Source organism: Dipodomys merriami, unplaced genomic scaffold (assembly GCF_024711535.1).
Source record: "Dipodomys merriami isolate MVZ:Mamm:240054 unplaced genomic scaffold, mDipMer1.0.p SCAF_10, whole genome shotgun sequence".
Classification (NCBI taxonomy): Eukaryota; Metazoa; Chordata; class Mammalia; order Rodentia; family Heteromyidae; genus Dipodomys; species Dipodomys merriami.
The window spans coordinates 46,389,677-46,414,875 of NW_027202271.1; the positions used below are offsets into that span (position 1 = coordinate 46,389,677).

General features: G+C 38.1%; 1 protein-coding gene across 1 annotated transcript in view; it reads right to left on the minus strand.

The window, feature by feature from the left end:
- The window catches only part of Fgd6 (FYVE, RhoGEF and PH domain containing 6), a 109,372-nt gene that overhangs the window by 42,322 nt on the left and 41,851 nt on the right, over nucleotides 1-25,199 (minus strand). Inside the window, exons 4-8 of the mRNA XM_069990272.1 lie at nucleotides 17,280-17,347; nucleotides 17,163-17,193; nucleotides 8,814-8,965; nucleotides 6,150-6,306; nucleotides 4,258-4,345 (exon numbers count right to left, since the gene is read on the minus strand). Coding sequence (XP_069846373.1) covers nucleotides 4,258-4,345; nucleotides 6,150-6,306; nucleotides 8,814-8,965; nucleotides 17,163-17,193; nucleotides 17,280-17,347 — 496 coding nt within the window. The remainder of the gene's footprint in view (nucleotides 1-4,257; nucleotides 4,346-6,149; nucleotides 6,307-8,813; nucleotides 8,966-17,162; nucleotides 17,194-17,279; nucleotides 17,348-25,199) is intronic.

Consider the following 25,199-nt stretch of genomic DNA (forward strand, 5'->3'; position numbering starts at 1 on the left):
AGCAAAAAAAGCTCAGGGACAGAGCTCAGGACCTGAATTCTAAGGCCCACAGCCAGAAACACACACACACACACACACACACACACACACACACACACACACACACACACACACACACACACACACACACACAGAGGGAGAGAGCTCAGGACCTGAATTCTAAGGCCCACAGCCAGAAACACACACACACACACACACACACACACACACACACACACACACACAGAGGGACAGAGCTCAGGACCTGAATTCTAAGGCCCACAGCCAGAAACACACACACACACACACACACACACACACACACACACACACACAGAGGGACAGAGCTCAGGATCTGAATTCTAAGGCCCACAGCCAGAAAAACACACACACACACACACACACACACACACAATTTTTAGATCTGGGAACCAGTGTCTCAGACCTGTAATCCTGCTTAATTCTAAGGCCCACAGCAGAAACACACACACACACACACACACACACACACACACACACAATTTTTAGATCTGCGAACCAGTGTCTCAGACCTGTAATCCTACCTGCTTAATTCTAAGGCCCACAGCCAGAAACACACACACACACATACACACACACACACACACACACACACACACACACACACACACACACACACACACACACACACACACACACACACACACACACACACACACACTATTTTTAGATCTGGGAACCAGTGTCTCAGACCTGTAATCCTACCTGCTTAGGAGGCTGAGGTCTGAGCATCCCAGCTAGCCTAGGTAAGAAAGTCCATGATATTCTTACCTCCAGTTAACTACCCAAAAAAGCTGGAAGTAGAGTTGTGCTCATGTGATAGAGCACTAGCCTTAAGTACAAAAACTAAAGGACAGTGCCCAGGCACTGAGAGTTCAAGACCCAGCACCAGAAAAAAAAAAAAAAAATTAACTTGCTTTTGCCATTTCACCATTTCTCCACTAAAACCAAATTTAACATGCTACTAGAATTAAACATGGGTAAGCTTTTTGACTATGTAAATCAACCCATTGTGTGGGAAAAAATGTTTTTACATTAAATTTTCAAATTCCTAACCCTAGCTGTCTTTTGCTACAGAAAACAGTACTTGTTTGACAGCTGTGGAAATATCCTACACTTTTCAACAGTGGTTTATGATAGAGCAATGGATTTATCTAACAAAAACACAACATGTGTATCAGTACTTCCTTCTGTCCTGTGTATTCCAAAGCTCAGCCAAAAGCAGAGGAAAGAAAGTACAGATGGTCAGGATATCCTCAAACTGCTTGGTTTGCTTTATGTCATTCCAGAGAGAAAAGCTATTCACAATTAGAAATTAAAATTAAGCACTGACACATCTTGGGTGGTAGGTTCTGAGTCTGAAAGGTAAACCTTCCCCATCCTAGTCTCTAGGCACTAGGGAAGTTGGGAAGGCCTGAAGCCTCTGTGTAAAGGAAAATAGGAAGGAAGGAAGAGGTATGCCAGTGGCTCACTCCTGTAATCCTACTCAGGAGGCTGAGATCTGAGGATCATGGTTCAAAGCTAGCATAAGCAGGAAGGTCTTTAAGACTCCTATCTCCGGAAATGCACTCAATACCTTACTTACGTAGCTGTAGCCCCTCTGTATAGTATCTTTACAATAAAATCTATTTTAATAAAAGAACAAAAAAAGAATTTTTGTTGTAAAGGTGATGTACAGAAAGGCTGCAGTTACCTAAGTCAGGTAATACATACAATTATTTTTCAACAGTGTCATCCTCTCCCTCATTTTCTCCCAGTTTTTCCCCTCCAGACTTTCCTCTTTTACCCACCTGGCCCCCTGCAAGTGGTATAGTTCACTTCCAACATAGTGGCTAATGAGTATCACTGCTGTTTATTGGTCTTTGGAATCATTGTTTTGGTTAAATGATTAGATGAGGTCTAATAACAATCATCATCTTAGAGACTTTTTCTGACGTTTTTCTCTCTATATTTTCACATTACCCTTCAAAAATTAATTGTATTATTTATACTAAGCAGAAGTGTCTATACTGAGTAATTTTCTTATTGTCTGCTGACTTAAATGTTAATGCAATCTAAACATATCATCACAGAAAAAAACTATTTGAATAATAAAAAAAATCTGGAAAAGAAAAAAAAAGACTTTTATCCCCAACTAACCACCAAAAGAGCCAGAAGTAGAGCTGTGGCTCAAGTAGTAGAGCACTAGCCTTGAGCACAAAAGCTTAGAGACAGCACGAAGACCCTTAATTCAAGGCCTAGGACCAGGACAAAAATAGCAGGGGATGGGGAGTTGGATATAGGGAGATCATGATTTCTTAGGATTTACCTGCTGCTACCTTTTCTACCACTCAATGAAGCAAATAGGCATGACTTTTCATTGTTGTTTCTGGTTGTGGGGCTTGAACTCAGGGCCTGGGCACTGTCCCTGAGCTTTTTTGCTCAAGGCTAAGGATTTATCACTTTAAATCATAATGCCATTTCTATTTTTTTAATTTGAAAATGCCTTTTTTTTTTGGTAATAACTCAAAGTCCCCTGTTTGCTAGGCAATATATGACCACAATCCTTTTGCTTTAGCTTTTTTTTTTTCTTTCTGTTTGAGGTGGGACTGACATTTCCTAAGCCTTCTGAGTAGTTTAAATCACAAGATACACCACCATGTCTAGGTTACTGATTGGGATGCAGGGGGGAGGTCCCACTAAATTTTTGCCTGTACTGGATTCAAAACATGATCTTCTTGATCTCTGCTACCTAAGTTGCTACGATTACAGACCACACATGAACCACTGCACCCAGACCACATCATTTCTTAAGGCTATTAATCAAAACCAAGAACCTTGAACTCTATTTACATTTTACAAGTTCACTGAAAAACTTGTGGCATTTTATGAATATTAAGACATTGTAGATATAAAACTTTGTTGCAAATATTCTAGAGGCCCAAGTAACATTTGTTAGATGTGCATTAACTTTTTTGGTAATGCCAAACTATTTAATTTCTATAAACCTGTTAGGTCATCTATGAAAATGATATTATATTTGGATAGATATGATGAGGACTTGAATAGTAAACTACTGAATATAAATCCCTAACATGTGCCTTCAGCCAAATCACCACGTTTCTACTTCCTTCCCTCCTTCTTCCTTTCTTCATCCTTCACTCTCCCTTCTTCTTTCCTTACTTTCTTCCCTCCATTCCTCCTTCTCCCTTCTTTCCTTCCTTTTCCCTTTTTTAACTGTTACATTCATAAACTAGACAGATAGTTCTGAAAACTTACGAAGATACTGACAAATGATAACCAGGATGGAAAATAATAATAATAATAATGAAGAAACTGAAATTAGTAAAAACATCACTTAACACTGTCCATGTAATTTAGCTCTTTAATCAATCTTTATTTATTTATTTATTTTTGGTTGGTCGTGGGGCCTGAACTCTGGGCCTGGGCACTGTCCCTCAGCCCTTCAGCTCAAGACAAGCACTCTACCACTTGAGCCACAGTGCTACTTCCGGTAATTGGAGATAATAGTTTCTTGGCTTTTGCTGCCCTGGCTGGCTTTGAACTGAGATCTTCAGATCTCAGCCTCCTGAGTAGCTAGGATTACAGGCGTGAGCCACTGGTGCCTGGCTCATTAATCAATCTTTTTTTTTTTTGGGGGGGGGGTCCGGTTGTGGGGCCTGAACTCTGGGCCTGGACGCTGTCCCTCAGCTCTTCAGCTCAAGGCTAGCGCTCTACCACTTGAGCCACAGCACCACTTCCAGCTTTTTTCTTTTTTCTTTATATGGTGCTGAGGAATCGAACCCAGGACCTCAGGCATGCAAGGCAAGCACTCTACCACTGAGCCACCTTCCCAGCCCTCATTAATCAATCTTTATAACAACCCTCTGAGGAAACAAATATGGGCCATGACAGTGCTATGCAAAAATGTAGGAGTGGCTCTAAACCTTTGAGTAGTTGGGAAAATACCTTTTTGGAATTCATAGTATTACTCAGATAAATGACACAAGGATGTGGTATTGGGATGATGAATGATGTTCTGAGCAGAAACCTCTATACATATGAATGCCCAGAAGTAAGAAAGATCAAAGAACTGAATGTAGTTCAGTTCAGGTGATGGATGTGGAAAACCTAAACAATCAACACACCCATATATTAGGTAATGTTTCCTGGAATGATATGAAATGGACATTCCTAACAAAGACAGAATCAACAGGGTACTTAGGATTTAGTGGCTGGTATGGTGCTGGAGACGGTTACCTGTCAGCAGCAGCCTGTACTGGGGGATCCTCTGAACTGGTTTGAGCAAGTAATGCTTGAGGGCTAAATTGGCACAGCGAGGACTCATCTGAAAAGAAAAAGCATTCAAAGTAAACATAATGTTTTCTCAGAAATAAGGAACCCAGATTCAAGTGCTCAATAAGCCAAACTTTAAACAACCACCAACTCTAGAGGCTATAATTCTACGTGATTCCTTTACCATAAGACATAGATGTTATGTGGCAAAGGAAACCATGGGCAAAATTACCACCAAGGGGGCTGGGAATATGGCTTAGTAGTAGAGTGCTTGCTTAACATGCATGAAACCCTGGAAGTAGTGCTGTGGCTCAAGTGGTAGAGCACTAGCCCTGAGCACAGAGAGGCTCAGGGACATAGCCCAGGCCTGAGTTCAAACCCCAGGACCGGCAAAAAAAAAAAAAAACCCACCAAGACTACTCCTGGCTCTTAGGGAACACCTTCAGAGTGCTCTCACAGAGCATGGTAGCCAGTCTACATTTTCTACTCAGCAGCTCCAGCCCAGAGGGGTATTAGCCAATGTATCCAATAACAACAAACACCAAGAGACCAAGAATGGACTTCATGATTCCCCCCAAAAAGGAAGCAGAAATGAAACTACAGGGAATCATATTCAAACAATAATCAAGAGCCTTGTGATTAATATACTCATGTCAACAAAGAGAGCATTGTTGCTAAGCATTCTCCTTTTCTGCTCTGTTCTTTTATGTTTGTGTCAGTCTGAGGCTTTAAAGCAAGGCCTGAGCACTGTCCTTGGGCTTCTTCTCCCACGCCCCCCACCCCCAAGACTAGCACTTTACCACTTGAGCCACACTTGCACTTCCAGCGTTTTGGTAGTTTATTGAGATAAGTTTCACAGTTTCCTGTCTAATCTAGCTTTGAACCTCAATCCTCAGACCTCAGCCTCCTGAGTAGCTAGCATTACAGGCGTGAGCCACTTTTGTCCAGCTGACACTCCCTTTCTTGAAAACTTGAGGGACATAAAATTTTTTTTCACATGAATGGCCCTATAAAAGACAACCAAATCACAAGGAATATAAAAACAGTTGACTGTAGAACCACCTGTTTGGTAATTTTTTATTGTTGTTGTTTTTTTGGCTTTTTGGAAATGCTAATGATAAAAAAAAAAAAAAAACGAGGGCTTTATGAATGCTAAGCACAGGGCTATTTGCTGATCTAAAGGAACTGTACTTTTATTGACCGAAAGGAAACAGAAATACTATTTCATTTCCATCATTGTAGGTTAGTTGTCAGAAAATGGTAGGAAAAGTTAAGTTAAAAATAAGAAATATTCCCTGGAATATTCAAATTAATTGAGACAGCAAGCAGAATGGTAGTTGCCAGAGAGAAGAGAGAAGGGAAGTTAATGTTTAATATTGAAAGTCTCAGATTTGTAATATGAAATGAGTTCAATAAAGCCTATTTGTTTAACACTACTGAGTAACAAGCTTTAAAAAGTGGCTAAAATGGTAAATTGGTGATAGTACATTTTACTACAATTTTTTTTTTTTTGGTCAGTTGTGGGGCTTGAATTCTGGGACTGGGCACTGTCCCTCTGCTCTTCAGCTCAAGGCTAGCACTCTACCACTTGAGCCACAGCACCACCTCTACAATTTCTTTTAAAGTCTCATCAAATTATTAGTTTTCCAAGCCCAAATAATCCAGTATGCAATACAGATTTTCAGAATTTTGTATACTGAATTTTCACTATTTCATTTGATCAATCCCTTTTTTGACTTGAGAGATTATATTTTAATATTTTTGTTCTCAAGCTTCGTTCATGACAGCAGATTATTAGTAAAGCATTTTTTTAAAGAAGGAAAAAGAAAGGTTTGGCATTAAATAGTAGAAAATACCTCAAATTCTCTAACAACAGCAGCAAAACCTGAGTTTTTCTTGCATTGCTCATCCAGCAAAGCTAAATTCTTATCAAATTCTTTGATGTAAGTAGAATACATTTTTAGATATGGTCCCTTTTTTACAAAGATATCAGCAATTCTTTGTTGTTCAGTCCTATGGAGAGGAAAAATATACAAAAACATAAAAGGAGAATCATTAATGTATTCAAAGCACATCTAAGCCATCAGCTTATTTTTTGGGGGGAGGGGTGGTCCGGTCGTGGGGCCTGAACTCTGGGCCTAGGCATTGTCCCTAAGCTCTTCAGCTCAAGGCTAGCGCTCTACCACTTGAGCCACAGTGCCACTGCCGGCTTTTTTCTTTTTGCTTATGTGGTGCTGAGGAATTGAACCCAGGGCCTCAGGCATGCAAGGCAAGCGCTCTACCACTGAGCCAACTTCCCAGCCCCAGCTTATTTCTTTTGTCTTTTCTTCAAAAACATATACAAAATGCCTACAGTTCATTTCCCTGCCATCATCACACCGTGGCTGGACTTCGCCTGCTCTCTATTCTCCCTGCTCCCATCCTTGTCGCCTCTATCCCATTCTTAGTGCTGCCATAGAGTCTAACACATATACACAGTAGCCTGTGACTTCTAATACCCTTCCACTGCATGCAAGATAAACTCCTTACTTCAGTGTACACAGGCTTTCAGAGTCTACTGCAGCCTACTATTGACCCAGGCCACAACTCTCTGCCCTTTTCCAACTGCTCTCTAACAACGTCCTTCTTTATATTCTTTGCCCATATCAGAATTCCCACTTTGCAGACTTTTACTAATGGTTACACATGCTAGGTAATATGGAGCCCAACTGGCTGCTCGTTTTGGCCCAGCTGTCAGTTTACAGGCTCCACTTTCTTTCAGGCCTTCATTGGCCACCAGTTTTCACTCAGTACCCTGCCATTTCATAAGTCTCTGTGGATCAAAAACTGCTTATGGTATTTTTCTTGTCTACTGACCTGGTCTTTCTCCCACAAAAATGAGTGCTCTCAGAAAGCCTTGTCTACTTTACACACAGAGGTATACTGTCTTTATTTAGAGTACAACTAGTGAAGTAGGTATATAAAACTTTGTTTAACATACACTTGTTATACCAAACAATCAGAACATCAAAGAATATGGCTTGTCACAAAGACCCCCAAGGGAAACATATTTTAATAGACAATGACCAAAGACTTTCAGAGTTTCAGGTTAGTAGCAAGTGGAGCTTTGTCAATAATTACTGTTGCTGTTATTGTTGTCCTTTCATTAATTTAACCTAGCTCTCAGGAATGCTTAATATCTGAACACAGAATATCTACATATCTAAACTGGACAAAACCTTTTATTATAAGCAAAAAGAATTATATAAAAACAAAAATACATTTAAATGTCTTTATAATGTTTACACAAATATGTGTGTCTTTAAAGCCAGTTCATAAAATTTTAAGATAATTTTTTATAAGGAAGAAATTATATATATAGTAGTTATACTTTATTTCTGTGATGACTTCAAAAAACTTTTAGCCATTCCTCAGTCTTTAATTTTGTTATTTTATACTTAGGGTAGAGTTAAGTATTAATTGCTTATCTAGCATATTTCCTATTATGCTACAATATTCCTATTATGGTACAATATTCCCAAAACAGGAAGAAGTAACTTTTTGAGCTATATATAAAGAAAGCTTGGAAAGAAATTATAGTTTAAAAAATGACACTTTTTTCCCCCAGTGCTAGGATCCAACCCAGGGTTTCACTCTGCCACAGTTAAACCTCAGTCCACATTCTGTTAATCATTTTGTGTTCTGCACAGATTTTAATGACATTAGTCCTAGACTAATCTATGTACTTCCACAGATGTTACTAATGCTTCTGCTTACTCCCTTTCATCTAGAAGAAGTAGCTTCCAATATTAAAGTTCTGGTATTTTTTTTCTTGTTCTTTTTGTTTGTGCTAGTATTAAGGCGTGAGAACTCAAGGCCTAGGCACTGTCCCTTGGCTTTTTCACTCAAAGCTGGCACTCTACCACTTGAGTCAATTAATTGGAGATACGAGTCCCATAGACTTTCCTGCCTGGTTTTGAACCATGATCCTCAGCCCTCAATCTCCTGAGTAGCTAATATTACAGGTCTGATCCACCAACACCATGTCCTTTTCTGGTTCTGAAATCCATATCCTCCTCTATATAATGTCACACATACATACTTTTGACTTAAACAAACAATGAATGGCCTCTTTTCAAAATGTCTCATGAACTGCAACTCTAGAAAACCCATGAGATACTTATGTTAAAAATTAAACTTCCCACAAAAATATAAAAAAGTAAAATAAGATAAATAACTTTCCAATGTGCAATATCAACCATCTATCTTTCTTCTGGACAACCTTGATGATCCCAGGTCACCTATAGGAAGAGTTAAATTGGCTGGATATGGGTCCTTCTTGCTTCTAAACAAGCATTACTAAATATTTTTTAAATGACATATATTGAGCTCAGGATGCCAATGGCTGGACACTCAAAATCATCAATCCACAGCTGACTGCCAAGAACACTGATATGTTGAAACTCAGTATAAAGAATATCAATAACCTTATAATTTCATCTACAACACTGGGAAAGCCTGAAACTCAATCCTCTTCTTACCAGTTCAATAATCTTTCCTCCAGCTCCTTCAGAAGATCCCGGTTGAGTTCATAAAGCTGTGGCAGGTAGTACAAGATCTGATTTAGGATCCGGTCCTCAATTATGGGCTTCCCAAGTTGCCGGGAAGCATGGGCCACCGCATCCCGGAAGTCCTGTTACAGTAGAAAGGGGGTAAAACAATATACATACACGTAAAACCTGATAAAAAGCTTTTCTGCCCCTAAAATGATATAAATTGCAAAGCTACCAAATTTTAAAGCAGACTGTAATTCGTTGGATCTCCAAACTTAACAAAGAAGGTATATGGAAATTATATTGCAACTTTAGACTTTAAACTTATTCCAGTATCGTCATATAAACACAAACCATTTGCTTTTAAAGTCTCTCGGGAGATCTTAGCTAGTTTTATTTCAGACTTATGAGTTCCTTTGGTACATGTGGTGGCTCACTCCTATAAACTCAGCTACTTGCAAGTAGACATAGGAGGATTCTGGTTTAAGGTTAGCCTAGGCTAAAGTTAGTGAGACACAATCTAAAAGAACAAATGGTGTGTGGTGGTATATGCCTACAATCCTAGCTACTCAGGAGAAGGAGGAAGGAAAACTGTGGTCTGAGGCCAGTTTGGGCAAAAGGGTGAGACTCTATCTGAAAAATAAAATTATAGTAAAAACAGGTAAGGGAGTAGCTCATATGATAGCACACTTGGCCAGCAAGCACCTGGTCCTGACTTTGATCCCAATACCACCAAAAAGAACAAGTCCCTTTGTTCATTTTTCAGGAGTAATTTCCCAAGGACGGAAGCACTCTAGGTGACACTAGGTGAAAAGCTTGAAGGAAGCACATGGCATGATCATCCAAACCTGCACTCTAACCCTTGTTCTAGATTTGCTGTTCGCTTGGCCTAGCTTCATCTTCCTTTGTCAAATTGGTCTAATAGTTACAGGACTTTAATTAGATACTGTACATGCATAATGCTGTCAGCAAAGCAGCTGGTAGACACAATCAACAAGAATTTTACCTCAGGGTCTTAAATTCCCCTCACTAAGGTTTATACTTTTCACAAATGAAAATGGTCCTCTTCTCAGTACTTTTCATCTTCTGTTCCCTATGTTTTAATATAGGCAAATACCACTCTCAACCTATCACCCCAGAAGCTAAGTGTCTTCCTAGATTTCATTGTCTCTGAGGGCGGGCCTCAAGAAGTAAGCAAAACAATAGTGGAATCTGTTCAGCCACCCAGAGGATTCAAAAACAAACAGAAATTCCTTCTTAGTAACAGTTTCAACAAAAATCCTACAGTAAGTGGGTAAAATGACTCACTAGGCTTTAACTTCCTTTAAACATTTTAGTATTTTTATAATTAGCATACATCAATTATACACAGGGGTTTTACTGTAATATTCCCATACATGTACATAGATATATAATGATCAAATTCATTCCACCTATTACTCTTCTCCATCCTCTCCCACTTTATCTTCCTTTATCTTTTTTCTAATTGCTTTCCCTTCTGGGATTCACTGGCCAAATCATATTTTAAAAGATATCATTTCCTTCCTAATCCTTTTAATACCTGCCTCCAATAAACACATATTATCTATAGATTGAGCCCAGAATTCTACCAGTGAGCTTCATCCCCAGCCCTCAAGTCTACCTATTTTAAGTAAGTTAAGTCCTCTTAGGCTTAACTGACGCACATTAGGACTGAATACCTGGGATCAGTTTTATTGGTCCAAGTTACATTAAGTCCAAAGGAACTAAAAGAACTGACTTGTATAAAGTATTAGTAGAATATTAAAACAAGAGTTTATAATTTGTATAGCCTCCAACCCAAAAAAAGCACACAAAACATTTCCAGAAACCAGATAGATACTGGCCAATCCCACCCAACAGCTTGCTTCAATCAGCACTCACATTTACTAAGAGAAAACAGAGCTACTTAACACTTGAAAGCCACTAGGTAGTCTGCTATTAGGCAGAACTATAGAATGCATGTACTAATAAAGTCTCCAAACTGTAAATATTTTCAAAGCACAGTAAATGTTTTCTAGGATTTTTGTAGTTTTGTTTTATTTTTACCATTTTAAATATGAATATGATTTAGTTACAAGAGTTTCTTGCTCAGCAGAACAATAAACATTATTCTTTTTCTAGAAGAATAAATGATGATTATGTTTATCCCTTGGCAACAGGACAACTTTTGTTTTCCAGTTGGAAGGCATTTCTTTAGCCGTGACAGTGACAGTAGATGTTAGCTGCTAAGTAACTTAAGGACCCAGTTTGACACAGCTTCTGTCAGACTCTACATTCCACATGTCTGCCACCTTTGCTAAAAAGGAAACTTGTTCATTTAAGACACATTTAACGAAGACCAGCCAAATGCAAAGTAGTTGGCCAGTGAGATGGCCACCTCCAATATCCCATACCAGGTACAGTCGGACTTTTTTCCGGGACTACTGGATATTTGTAGGCAGCTCTGGATGAGATGATGTTCCATGAAGTCTTTTAAAGTATTATGAATAAGCTGGGCACCCGGTGGCTCACGCCTGTAATCCTAGGTACTAAGGAGGCTGAGATCTGATGATCATGGTCAAAGTCAGCCCGGACAGAAAAGTCTGTGAGACTCTGATCTCCAATAAACCACTAGAAAACCAGAAGTGGTGCTGTGGCTCAAGAGGTAGAGTGCTCGCCTTGAGCTGATGAGCGCAGGGACAGCGCCCAGGCCCAGAGTTCAAGCCCCACAACCAACAACAACAACAATAAAAATTACGAGTATTATGTTAGAGTAAAAGAAATTTATGGGCTGGCCGGGCACTGGTGGCTCACGCCTGTAATCCTAGCTACTCAGGAGGCTGAGATCTGAGGATCGCGGCTCAAAGCCAGCCCGGGCAGGAAAGACCCTGAGACTCCTATCTCCAATAAACCACCAGAAAACCGGAAGTGGCGCTGTAGCTCAAATGGTAGAGCGCTCGCCTTGAGCTGAAGAGCTGAGGGACAGCGCCCAGGCCCAGAGTTCAGGCCCCACGACTAACAAAAAAAAAAAAAAAGAAATTTAATAGTTAAGAGCCAGAAAAGGATCCCCTTTACTTGGTGCATAGATAAGTTATAGATCCTGCGTTCAATCCTAGTGTTGATTCCTTTCCATTCTCCCAAAAAACAAAACAAAAAACAAACAACAACAACAACAAAAACCAGTATCCTTCCTCCAGGCCCACAGAGCTCACGCCAGGGGCTCCATTTGCAACTTATGGCCTCCATGATCACATACAGCAGTGATGCCCCCATTTTCCTTCCCTCATCTGTTGGGCCACCGTCCCCTGAAAGCAATGCACTCTGACCCAAGGCCAGATGTAGCAATCCCACAGGGACTACACCTAGAATCTTAAACTTCTCAGCATTTCACGAACATCAGTCATTGTCTAAAGGGGTGCCACTGGGAGGAGGTAACATCTTCTTTTAATAAAGAGGATGATTACAACATGTGCCTAATTATTCTAAATGGTGATGGCCAGGATAATTTGGGAAAATATAATGACACTGAAGAGCCAGAAGCAGAACTATTTTTGTGCAGAAGTATTTATTTTTATCAATACTTTCTTAACTATATCAGTGAGAATACAAGACAACAGAACTAGCATTTCAGAAATTAGAAGAGTTTTCTTTTTCACTCTTTCTATCTGCATAATTAAAATAAAGACATGGGAGTTAAAAAAAAAAAAACATTGGGCAGGCTAGAGGTTAGTGGTATCAGCTATTTATACTCAGTATTTTTAACATAAACCCCACCAAAGATTCTACATGAAAAACTGAGCCACTTGTGCTCTAGTTTCTGGTCACATTAATCAAATGCTTATTCAAGTTAGAATTTTAAAGACAGAAATGAGAAAGTATATCATAATACTATTCTTAACAGTTCCTCAAACTGCCCTCCCCCCAAAAAAATAAGAACCAGAGTACTTGAAATGGAGCTTTTATTCCTTTAAGGTATTAACATCCTAGCCTTGCCAGCTCTGATCACTGAGGGAAGATCTAAGCAAAAATCAATACAAATAAAATCAAGTATGAACACCAGAGGCAATGAAGCACAAACCAGATGGCCTTGTTCATAGGGTCAGGCTTTATATCTCAGAGTCAAAAAGGAATATATGACTTAATTACCAGCTGTCCCGAGTGAGATTCCTGACCTATGGGCACTACTTAACCACTATAATACAGTGAATTACGAAGACCACAGGGACATATGGATAGAGAGCTCTGTAAGAAGGACTCACTAGGAACCAACTTCACATTAAGAAAAAGCAAAGCAGCTGCTGAGGTCAATGAGCTATGTCAGGATGTAGAAATGAATGAAAATCCATGAAGTAAAAGTAGAGGGCTGGGCAGAAAGACACACCTTAACAATTTGTCTTTGTTTTTAAAATGAAACTATTTTCCCAACAAAACTGTTTGTCTCTTCCTATATGCACAATCCTTTAGATAGCTTTCAGAACCATCTGTTATCCCATGTTTGTAATTTTCTATAAAAACCATATAAAATGATTATACGATATCCTAAGTAACTCTTGAATAATCAAAATCTAGCTTTCTCTTTCTCTTTTGAAGGTGAAGAATTAGAATTTGTTGGAACAAAAGAAAGAATTCTGAAAGCAAGCTGATATATTCAAGGATACAATGTATCCTATAGAGCAAGGTCAAGAAGGTAGAGGAAAAAAAAAATTCTAGTCAATTTCTACACAACCCATAGGTTCAAGGACTCAAGCAGAGCAGATTTCTAAATCTGGCTTCTACAATTAGAAGCAAGTAACTTTGACAACTAGCTTAATTCATTTTTTAAAAAAAAAGAAATATTGTTAGGAGGATTAAAATAACTTGTGTAACATTGTTACAGAATATGCTACAAAGCTAGATAGATACCACTGAAGGGAAGCCACTATTTAATTTAAAAAGAGATTTAGTAATTTAAATGATCACACACATTACTTGGAAGCTTGGACAAGGCAACATTCTACCATGGGAATATAGAATGGAAATCAGATCACAGTGGGGAGAACAGCCCAGCAGCAAGACAAAAGTGATCTTCACAATGAACTCTGTTCAGTGAAATACAGTCCTCCCTGAATCAAGCGCTCAAAAGGGAAAGTTTGGTAGACACATTAATAGACGCTAGAGAAGGATTCTTTATCATTAAAATGATAATTCAATGATTCATAAGACAAAAAATTGTGTATTTGGTGGAACAGGGTGAGTATTTTTAAATCTAAACACACAAGCATTGAGAAAAGTTTGTATGTTATAATGTACTTAGAAAAAAATGAATAAAAGACATATCTAGTATTGTACATATGGATGTCCAGGTGGCATTGCATCTAACTCTGTAGCCTTATTGAGAATCTAAAAATGTTCAAAGAAAGGAATGTCTTCACCTAAAGAATTAGTGATTGAAAGTAGTATGGTGGCACACATCTGGGAGGCAGAGAAGAACAAGAATTTGGGGCCATACTGAGTTGCACAGTGAATTTCAGGCCAATTTGGGCTACATTGCAAGATCTTTTTTTTTTTTTAAATAAGTTTTTTATTGTGAAAATACTATACAGAGGGGTTACAATTACAGGAGCAAGGTAATGAGTACATTTCTTATCAAGCATTGTTGCCCCTCCTTTGTTTTACCCATACCATCCCTTCCCTCCCCATTCCACAACTATACTATCCCTCCCCCCCATAGCAAGATCTGGTCTCCAAAACAAAACAAAGAAACAAAATACCAATGGAGGGAGACTGCTTTATTACTAATACCACTTAACTAATACTTAACTATCTATTAGTCTAAAATACCCAAATTCTATGTTGTTTCCTTTAAAAATATTTAAAAATTCATACCAACTTATATAAAATATATTTCAAGAGGGCTACTAACCACATCTCAATAGCAATCAATTAAGATAACCCTTATTTCAATTAGTTCTATCAGCTAATTAAGGTATCACAGAGATGTTCCCATTACAGTTGCACATATATAAAGAGTTCTTTTGGAGAGCTGTTATTTAAAACTCAACAAACTTGCTTAGGTGATGAAATACTGGGTCATCTTTTTAAACCTAATTTGTTTTGGGTTTTTTTGTTTGTTTGTTTGTTTGAGACAGGGTCTTTTTCTGTAGTCCAAGCTGGCCTTGAACTTAGGATCCTCCTGCTTTAACTTCCTCAATACTGGGATTACGGATGTGGGCCATCATCTCCAAGACTGTGTTATATTAAAAAGGATAATACTGAAAAAGAACTTACTAACAGAATTAAAGAGTTATTGTGAGAAATTATTCATGAGGCAATACATTCTAAAAATATTAGCATCATAACTAAATTTTTTTTAGAAAATGTTCCCCAAACCAGAGGGTGTTTTCACTCAAGAATTAGGACCTCGTGCCTCTGCTGGACCCAGTGAAAAGCACAGCAACTCATTTGGGGAATGCGATAACCCCTAAGTGTAACCAACTCTTCATGTTCACATAGATTTATGAAAGGGGAAAATGAAAATAATCATATTCTTTACAGAAACACAATGTGTGTATATTTTGTGAACCTTCTACTTCTCCACAATTATATGTAATTTAGGATGTTAATAATTACACCACATGTAGGCAAAAGATTTTACTTTAACTGCCAATGCATACAAACTTGAAAGTACAAATAAATGCAAGAGAAAAAATAAATGTGTGGTCAGATCCAATTGTTCCTTGACAGGTCTGTTCAAGTCGACCATTATAAAAATTAAAAATAGAACTTTAAAAAGTCAGTTTTAAAAATGCCTAACTGCAAGTATCTGTTTCTGGTAGTTATTCAGACAGAAGAGCAAATGTCTATGAAGATACATTGCCACTTTAAAACCACTTTATTATAAGGGATGGGGCTATAGTTCAGTGGTACACTGTGTGCTAGCATCTGTGTGACCCCTGGCTTAATCCCCTAAAAAAGAAAAAAGAGAGCCCAGCAAGGAAAAAAAGAAAGAAAGGAGAAAAAATGAAAAAGAAAAAGAAGCCAGGTACCAGTGGCTTATGTCTGTAATCCTAGCTACTCAGTAGGCTGAGATCTGAGGATCAAGGTTCAAAGTCAGCCCAGGCAGGAAAGTCTGTGAGACTCTCATCACCAATATACTGCTCTCCCCTCACCCCCAACACACACACAAAAGCCAAATGTGAAGCTGTGGCTCAAGCACTAACATTGAACAAATAAAGCTCAGGGACAGTACCCAGGCCCTGAGTTCAAGCCCCAGTACTAGCATATGCAAACACTTGTATAAGAAGAAAGATGGAGAAGGAAGAGGAATGAACAGAGAGGGAAAGGGGGAAAGGAAGGGGAGGGACAGAGGGACAGAGAGGGAGAGAAGAAAGGAGAGGGAAAAGGAAGAAGGAAGGAGAAAGGAGGAGGAGGAGCAGGAGGAGGAGGAGGAGGAAGAAGAGGAAGAGGAGGAAGAGGAAGAGGAGGAGGAGGAGGAGGAGGAGGAGGAGGAGGAAGAAGAAGAAGAAGAAGAAGAAGAAGAAGAAGAAGAAGAAGAAGAAGAAGAAGAAGAAGAAGAAGAAGAAGAAGAAGAGAGAAAATGAAGCTTTTTATAGTGACACACAGGTTATAGACTTTAAAGAAACAGATATAAAAGTCCTATTTTTCAGTTATCACCTGGTATAACTATCTAGATCTAGATAGATAGGTATATCTATATAGACATTTATGTCTTAGAACTAGGTAGATATATGATACATGATATATACATTTTAGAAAAGTGTGTGTGTGTGTGTGTGTGTGTGTGTGTGTGTGTGTGTGTGGTGTATGTGTGTGTGTGTGCTGCCAGTGGCTCAAGCCTATAATCCTAGCTACTCAGGAGACTTAAGATGTGAGGTTTGAATCCATCTGGGCAGACAAATCCTCAAGATTCTTATCTGCATTTAAGCAACAAAAGTGAAAGGTGACTCGAGCATCAGAGCACTAGCCTTGAGTGAAAAAGCTAAGCAAGAATGTGAGGCCCTGAGTTCAAGACTTAGCACTTGCAAGAGAGAGAGAGAGAGAGAGAGAGAGAGAGAGAGAGAGAGAGAGAGAGAGAGAGAGAGAGAGAGAGAGAGGACAGGGAGGAAGGCAGGCAGAAAGGAAGGCAGGCAGACAGGCAGGCAAGAAGGCAAGAAGGCAGGCAGGCAGGCAGGAAGGCAGGAAAGAAGGAAAAAAGAATGAAAGAAAGAAAAGAAAGAAAGGAAGGAAGGAAGGAAACAATGTATAGGTTAAAATAAATTAAAGCAAGTATTAAAAATCATATGCCAATCATTCTTTTAAGTGTAAGTAGGCTTGAAGAAAATATTAGCAGGTACTTACAATATGCAAAAGTTTTAATACATCCACAAACCTGTAAAAAACAGCAATGAAAAAAAAATATTTTAAATGAGCCAAAGGGGATAAAATAGTCTTATGAATTGTGAACTTGATACCTACACTTTCTCTGAGCTCATGATCTCCTTGGCAATGTGACAAACTTTATTTTTCGTTCCAGCATCTTCATCCTGTAAGAGTATATGGAAAAATCATGAACTCATAAAAGAATGAGGATCCTCTATGTGCTAGTCATTATACATGCATTTTTGCTCTGATTCTTACATTTCCTATTAGGACACAATTCATACTATGCAGCTCTACAAAGACAGGAATGGGATTATGTACTGCCCTAACGTAATTCTGCTTTCCTAATAAAACTGTCCTTGCTCTCTCCCCACTCCTGGTGGTTCTTTTGCTGCACCAGCATCCTAATCTTAAATGTTCTAACCAAAGAACCAAGGAATACCTGGTTCAAGGGACATGCTATCCACCAAAACTATTTTGGTGTCATAACTGAGAATTCTGTTCTTACCCCAACATTAGCTAGAGGACGGCCTTCTAATCTCCTGTCTTTCCACTTTTTTTAAGCCTCGTGCTTCTCCATTCTTTCCTCTGCGGTGACCAAGCACTGATACTTTCCTAGCTTTCTAGAATGGGGATGGAGTCCCAACGTTTGTTGAGATCTCCCTTCCCAGTTCTATATCACAGGTTGAAGCTTCATGTGTTTCGTGCCATATGACCCTTTTCCTAAAAACTGAGATTACTCTGTTGAATCTCTCTTTAAGAACCTTGGTGAATCCTTGTTAGCACACATGCACCAAGATTTAACAAGTCTAAACATACTGCAGTTTTTACATAAAATATTCTTTTTATGAAATGAATTGTTACATAAGGTTTTCTTCTCCCTCCTCCAGAAGTAACTGAAATAACTACAGTTTGTATGTCTTTTCTCTTCTTTCATATTTATTTTCCTACAGAAGAGTTATCATGTAATTCCAAGAAGTCCTAACCCTTTTACCAGAATATGTTTTTGTGCAAAAAGTATTAAAGGAAACTAAGAAACCAGCCATTTATGAAAAGAAACTTTGAAGAACAATTAATTTCCAATTAAGAGTGGAGAAGAATATACTCTAGGATGTTTTGCCTTTCTTCTAGATCTTAGTTCTTAAAAAGCCCTTTTCTTTTTTCTTTTTCTTGCCAGTCCTGGTGTTTGAACTCAGGGCCAAGGTTCTGTCCTAGAGCTTTCTTCACTCAAGGCTGGTGTTCTAGATAGAGCACAGAGTCACTTCCTTAAAGAGACAATTAGATAAATTTGACTGTAATCCACATTACATTCCTCTTTTTTAAGATAGGCTGCTTGAATGATGGAGACTAACAGGTTTCATAAGTTAAGCTCTACTTAGCTCCAACTTCTCACTTGTAAACATTTCTTAAGAAAAAAGAGAAACTACAGAACCAACATTCCTCAGGAGGCAGTTTTAGCGGTAATCTGACCTTGAGGATCAACTATCAGTCATATACTCATAACCATGACTGTGTACGTGTTTTTACAAGAGTATGTGCACTTTTAAAACTTGTTTTGAAAAACATTTGGCAAATCAGTGCTTTTCTGTCATCTGTAGCTGGAAATATTAATGCTTATCAAATGCAGTATATACTTTGAAATTAGAAATGCATTAAGGATTTGGGGCTGTAGGTCAGTGATGATCATGTTAGCATGCACAAGGCCTTAGGTTCAATTCCCCCTCAAAAAAACCCCCAAAGTTAATTTATTTTTGATATCTGCTTTTATTTCTTTTTTTGTAAAGCATCATTATTTGCTAATCTGCATTTTGTTTCATTCTTCTTCAGGACCTTATCTACTAGGGCCTGCATTAGAGAGAACTGTGCTATGTAGATTGAGCTAAAAACTCTGTATACTGCTGGCTCACATCTGTAATCCTAGCTACTCAGGAGGCTGAGATTTGAGGATCACAGTTGTGAAGCCAGCCCAGGCAGAAAAATCTGTGAGACTTATCTCCAATAATCTACTCAGAAAAAGCTGAAAGTGGCATGACACTATGGCTCAAAGTAATTCTACTATTAAGAGGTAATAAAACGCATAGATTGGAGAATTTGTACATCATGGTTTTTAAAAGGATTAGAATCCAGAAAACCAAGAACTTGGATAATGCAACACAACTTGAGTAATTCAGATTTAAATGTGAACAGATATAGTTCACTAGAAAAGACCTAGGAATAGTCAACAAATACATATAAAGTGTTGAACATACCTTGGCCATGTAATTGTAACCCCTGTGTACAGTATTTTCACAATAAATAAATAAATAAAATCACATGATTGTATTTGGGAAATTTTAAAAAAAGTGTTGAACATAATTAGTTATTAGGATAAAGTAAGACAAAACTACAACGGGAAGGAGAGGAGAGAGGAAAAAGAAAGATGGAGGGTGAATAATTTCTAAATACTTTGCAATTATGTTTGAAGATAGCATAAGGAATATCAATAAAAGCTCTTGACCAGTAAGAGATTAGAAGAGAAAGAAAAAGTAAAAGGATTATTCTGAGCAAAATATAATATATGCATATCTGAAATGCCATAGTGAAATCCCACAGTACAATTTATACATACTGAAAAGAAAAATGAATGATAGAAAAGTAAAATAGGAGCCAGTGCCAGTGGCTCATGCCTGTAATCCTAGCTACTCAGGAGGCTGAGATCTGAGGACTGCAGTTCAAAGCCAGCCCGGGCAGGAAAGAGACTCCTATCTCCAATAAACCACTAGAAAACTGGAAGTGGTGCTGTAGCTCAAGTGGTAGAGCGCCCTCCTTGAGCTGAAGAGCTGAGGGACAGCGCCCAGGCCCGGAGTTCAAGACCCACGACTGACAAAAAAAAAAAAAAAAAAAAAAAGTAAAGTAAAATAGGATCAGGGGAGGAGTGTTGGCACCAATGGGAGTGGCAAGGACTAATGGAGAGGGTGAATGAAGATGAATGCAATTAAAGTCGTTTATCTGCATGTATAAAAACAAAGCAATGAACTGAGAAAACCAGGGAAGAGATAACCCTGTTGAAAAAGAAATATATTCACTACCTAAATTATGTAACTGTAACCTCTCTGTACATCATCTTTCCAATAACAATTTTAAAAAGAAAAAAAGTAAAGAGAGTGATGTAACTGTTGAAATTGTTTTAGAAAGGGAGTGGAAGGAAGGGGGAGTGACAGGATAAAGCTTGAATCCTATACATTGTACAGTTAATTTATGCTAGTATATGGAAATGCCACAATGAAGTCTCCATTGTACAATTAATATATAAAGAAGAAAACTAAAACAGAACAAAAGACAAAAATATTTAAGAAACAAAATGAGCTACAATTTCATACTCACAGGATGGTGTTATAATGGAAGTCAGAAGATAACAGGTGTTGATCAGGATGTAGAACCACTGGCACCTATGGATGCTGGTGGGCCTGCTAGTCCTCACCCACATACTTTGACTTGGGGTTTCTATAGCCTCTTAAGACTCTGAAGAACAGATTTATTCTCCCTGTCATTCTAAGATCATTTCCAAGAGGAAGGAGTTAGTACCATCTTGAAAGCCGGTGAAGCTGCCTGAGACTCAAGGTCTCTTGCCTTGTCTCTGAGGCTTGATTATCTAACTGAAGTTTTTCCAAAAGAAATGAAATTGCCTCAGATTTCCTCCCTAACAACCTCCTTAAACAGGGAAGGTAAACTCATAGAAAATATTAAAAGGTTCTACCTACTTACACTAAATGTACCCACTATTCTGACAATAGAGAAACTTCATGAGTGATATGACAACCTCTGTGCCATTCTGCCCTTTAACTTCCTTAAAAATTTCCTACAGGACTTGTTCCCCTCCCCATTTCCCTCTCTCCTATGAAGAGGTTGTTTAAGCTTCAACTTGCTGGCAATTCGTTGTGTTTTGCTTACCCTTCAAGTCATCATTTTTTTTTTTTTTTGCCAGTCCTGGGGTTTGAACTTAGGGCCTGGTTGCTATCCTTGGGCTTTTAGGCTCAAGGCTAGTGCTGTACCACTTGAGCCACAGCTCCACAACCAACTTTTTCAGTTGTTAGTTGGAGATAAGAGTCTCATAAACTTTTCTTTCAGGGCTAGCTTCAAACTACAATCCTCTCAGATCTCAGACTCCTGATTAGCAAGAATACAGGTGCCCTGCTAAAAAGCAATCTTTTGTCTTTTATATCAGAACCTGAGTCTACTAGTCAGTCTGTTCTACTGGATATTTATTTCTTTAATGCTTAACCACTAAAGCCACATCCACTTCCAACTTTTTTTGTTATTGTTATCAATTTGAAATAAGAATCTAACATACTTTTCAGTCCATGGTGGCTTCTGTGTACTTGTCCATGATAATCAGTGCTAATCAGATTTTAGCCAATGTCATAAAGTGCCTGAAATAAACTACTTAAAAGGAAATGTTTAGTTTGGCTCATGGTTCAGAAGTTGCCAGCAATGGTCAGTAGGTGTAGCTTTGGACCTGTACAGCATAGACTCAAAGCTTTCAGAAGCAAAGAGAAAAAAACAGGAAGTAACTGGCACTGAGTTCACAAAATACACTTCACCTTTGCCTTTTAAAATAGAAAAACTAAATAAAAAAGGATAATTATTAGAAAATGACTTAATGGATTGCAGTCATTTCAAGATAGAAAAAAAGTCAAAGCTTTGTAAGAACAAAGACTGATTTTGCCCAGGACAAATGGTAGGAAAAAAAAAAAAGCATACCTCATGGTAAAAATGTAAGGGAAGTCGTATTTGGTAGCTCAACTTCTTATTAAATCATCACTTAAATTATATCACATTTCCAAGCAGATTGCCTGTTAAATAACAGCACCGCCCTAAAGTACACTGCTATAGAAGTTGAAACAAACCAACGAAAATACTTTGTCAAGGTCATAAAATAAGTCAAACAAATTCCAAAACAGAACCTTTGATCTTAAATCCAGTTTATGCTCTGATCTCTTGATAACAGCATTGTAAATCTTTAAATATATTTTCCTCTTTTCAATTTGACAGAACTACTAGCAGGCCTCTTCTATTGTACACAAGAATTATAATAAAAAAAAATGTAGCCAGGTTTGATTACACAGGCCTCCTGGCACTCAGAAGGCTGTGACAGGAGGTTCATGAGTTCAAGGCCAGACTGGGATACACAGCCAACCTCCTCCTCAAAACAACCAAACAAAAAAGCAAGCCAAACAACCAAACAAAATGTTAACATCTACATCTACCCAAGAAACACATCTTTATCATTCTTACCCCAAAGATGAGGCAATGCCATGATCAATACCAAAAGGACAATGCTCTCATCAGCTTTCACTTCTCTCCTGTAGGTACTATCACAAACGACTTTCAAAAGATTTACAGGAGGACAAGGAAAGTAGTATGCAGAAAAAGTGAAGATGAATGTTTTAATCACAAAGAGGCAAAATAGATATAACTCACTTTTTTGAAAAATTATTAAACATTGAAAGAACAAAAAAAATATAAAAACTAAATCTGGAAAGAGGACATTACCCCACCCAAAACACACTCCCAAGACACCATTCAGTTTGTGAATATCACGTCATCCCTTTTATAATAGAATACCTATCCATTGTGTGAATATACCACATCCACTATATCCACTTATCAGCTGATAAACATTTAGATTCTCTCCACTGAAACTACTATTAATAATGCTGATACGGACATTTTGTACAAATTTTGATTTTGCTTTTTTTTAGTTTTTGGGTGCCAGTTCTGCTTGCTTTTATTTGGCTTTTTCACTACTGATCAGCACACTACAACTTGAGTCATACCTCTAGTTCTGACTTTTTGCTGGTTGAATGGAGATGAGTGTCTCTGGTTTGTCTGCCTACCCAGACTGCCTTTGAACAGAGATCCTCACATCTTAGCTCCCTGATTAGCTATGATTATAGATTTGGGTATATAATCCACTTCATTTTTCTTGAGTAGATACCAAAAAATATGGTAACTCTGTACCTAAGCATTTGAGGAACTGCCAGGCTCTTTTCCAAAGCAAGGGCAATATTTTACATTTTCATCCCAGCATAGGAAAATTCCAATTTATAAGTCCTTGATCAGAGACATAGGAGGTCCCTATGTCTCCTACATGGGAAAGCATAGGAAGGCTGCAATTTCTCCATATCCTCATCAAACACCTGCTATTGTTCATCTTTTTTATTAGTCACCATCCCAGTGGGTGTAAAATAACACATCTTTTAAGGTTTTGATCTGCATTTATCCACTGCTAATGATGTTGAACAGCTTTTTATGTGTTTAATGGTAATTTTATATCTTTTATCTATTCAAATTCCTAGGTCTAGGCTGTTTATCTTGTTAGTACTCAGTTATAAGACTTCTGTATTCATTACCTTACCCATGTAATTGTAACCCCTCTGTACAGTATTTTCACAATTAAAAAAAAGAGAGAGAAATGTACTCATTACCTTGTTCATGTGACTGTAACCAGTCTGTAAAGTATTTTCACAATAAAAAATTTATTTAAAAAAAAGACTTCTGTATATATTCTGCTTATAGGTCCTTGGTCAGAAACATGTTTGATAATATATTGATAATATGATCTTTTTTGTTATTAAGGTTTACATAAAGCTTGATTTGAGATTATTAAGATTTTGCTTGCATTAGATACTGCTATTCTGAACAAAGCATTAATATATGTACTCTGAAATACCATAGCAAAATCCCCTGGTGTAATTATTACACAATAATTTTTTAAAAAAGGACAGGAGGGGCTGGGAAGGTGGCTCAGTGGTAGAGCGCTTGCCTTGCATGCCTGAGGCCCTGGGTTCGATTCCTCAGCACCACATAAGCAAAAAGAAAAAAGCCGGAAGTGGCGCTGTAGCTCAAGTGGTAGAACGCTAGCCTTGAGCTGAAGAGCTGAGGGACAGCGCCCAGGCCCAGAGTTCAGGCCCCATGACTGGACCCAAAAAATAAATAATAAATAAATAAATAAATAAATAAATAAATAAATAAACAAATAAATAAATAAATAGGACGTGAAAGCAAAACAGGCTCTAATGGAAAAGGCACCAGCAAGGAGGAGGAGGAGGAGGAAATGGCGCTGTGGCTCAAATGGTAGAACACTAGTCTTGAGCTGAAGAGCTCAGGGACAACACCCAGGCCCAAAGTTCAAACCCCACAACCAACCAACCAAAAAAAAAAAAAAAAAGGAGGACAAAAGAAGAGAGTGAATGAGAACAAACATGTATGAAAACAGAACAAGGTAACCTGTTGAAACCTTTTAGGAAAGAGGAGGAGAATGAAGTAAGAGAAACAGTGGGGAAGATTGACCAGGATACACTGTTTATGTGTGTGGAGATACCACAGTTAAATTCCTTTTATACAACTAATGCACCATAATAATTTTTAAAAGATTTTGTTTAGTTTCATGTAAACCAATAACGACAGTTAACCTAATGTCAGGCATTGTTCAAAACAGAACACAATCGTTTAAGCTTTACTACAATCTCTGAAAATAAGGACATCTCTCTTCTACTCTCTCTTCTTTTAATAAATGGGTAAACTAGGGCAAAGAGAAACTAAGTTGTCCAAAATCACAGAACTAGTGAGTAGTGGGAGCCTAGGCAACCTGGCTCCAAAAACTGTGTTCTTTACCACTATGAAAGCAAATTACTTTAGGCTAAGGCAGTCATCAAGCCTAGTCTATCCTATCTAGGAAGCCATAGTAGATTATTGCTGTTCTTTTCTCAGATGAAGAGATAGAGTAAGTTCATCGGAGCAGCTGAGAATTCTAGTGGAGGGAAATTATTAATGCTACTGGCACCAGGCCAAAAAAAAAAAAGTAACTGAAGATGTAATCATATATCTATATCTATGTATCTATATATTTAGAGATGTGGCACAACTGAAGACATAAATCAATACATACAGGAGAGGGAAGAAAGTCAAGGACAAATACTGAGGAAGGAACCATGGGAGTCTCCACTGACCATAGAAAATGAATGAATCAACTAG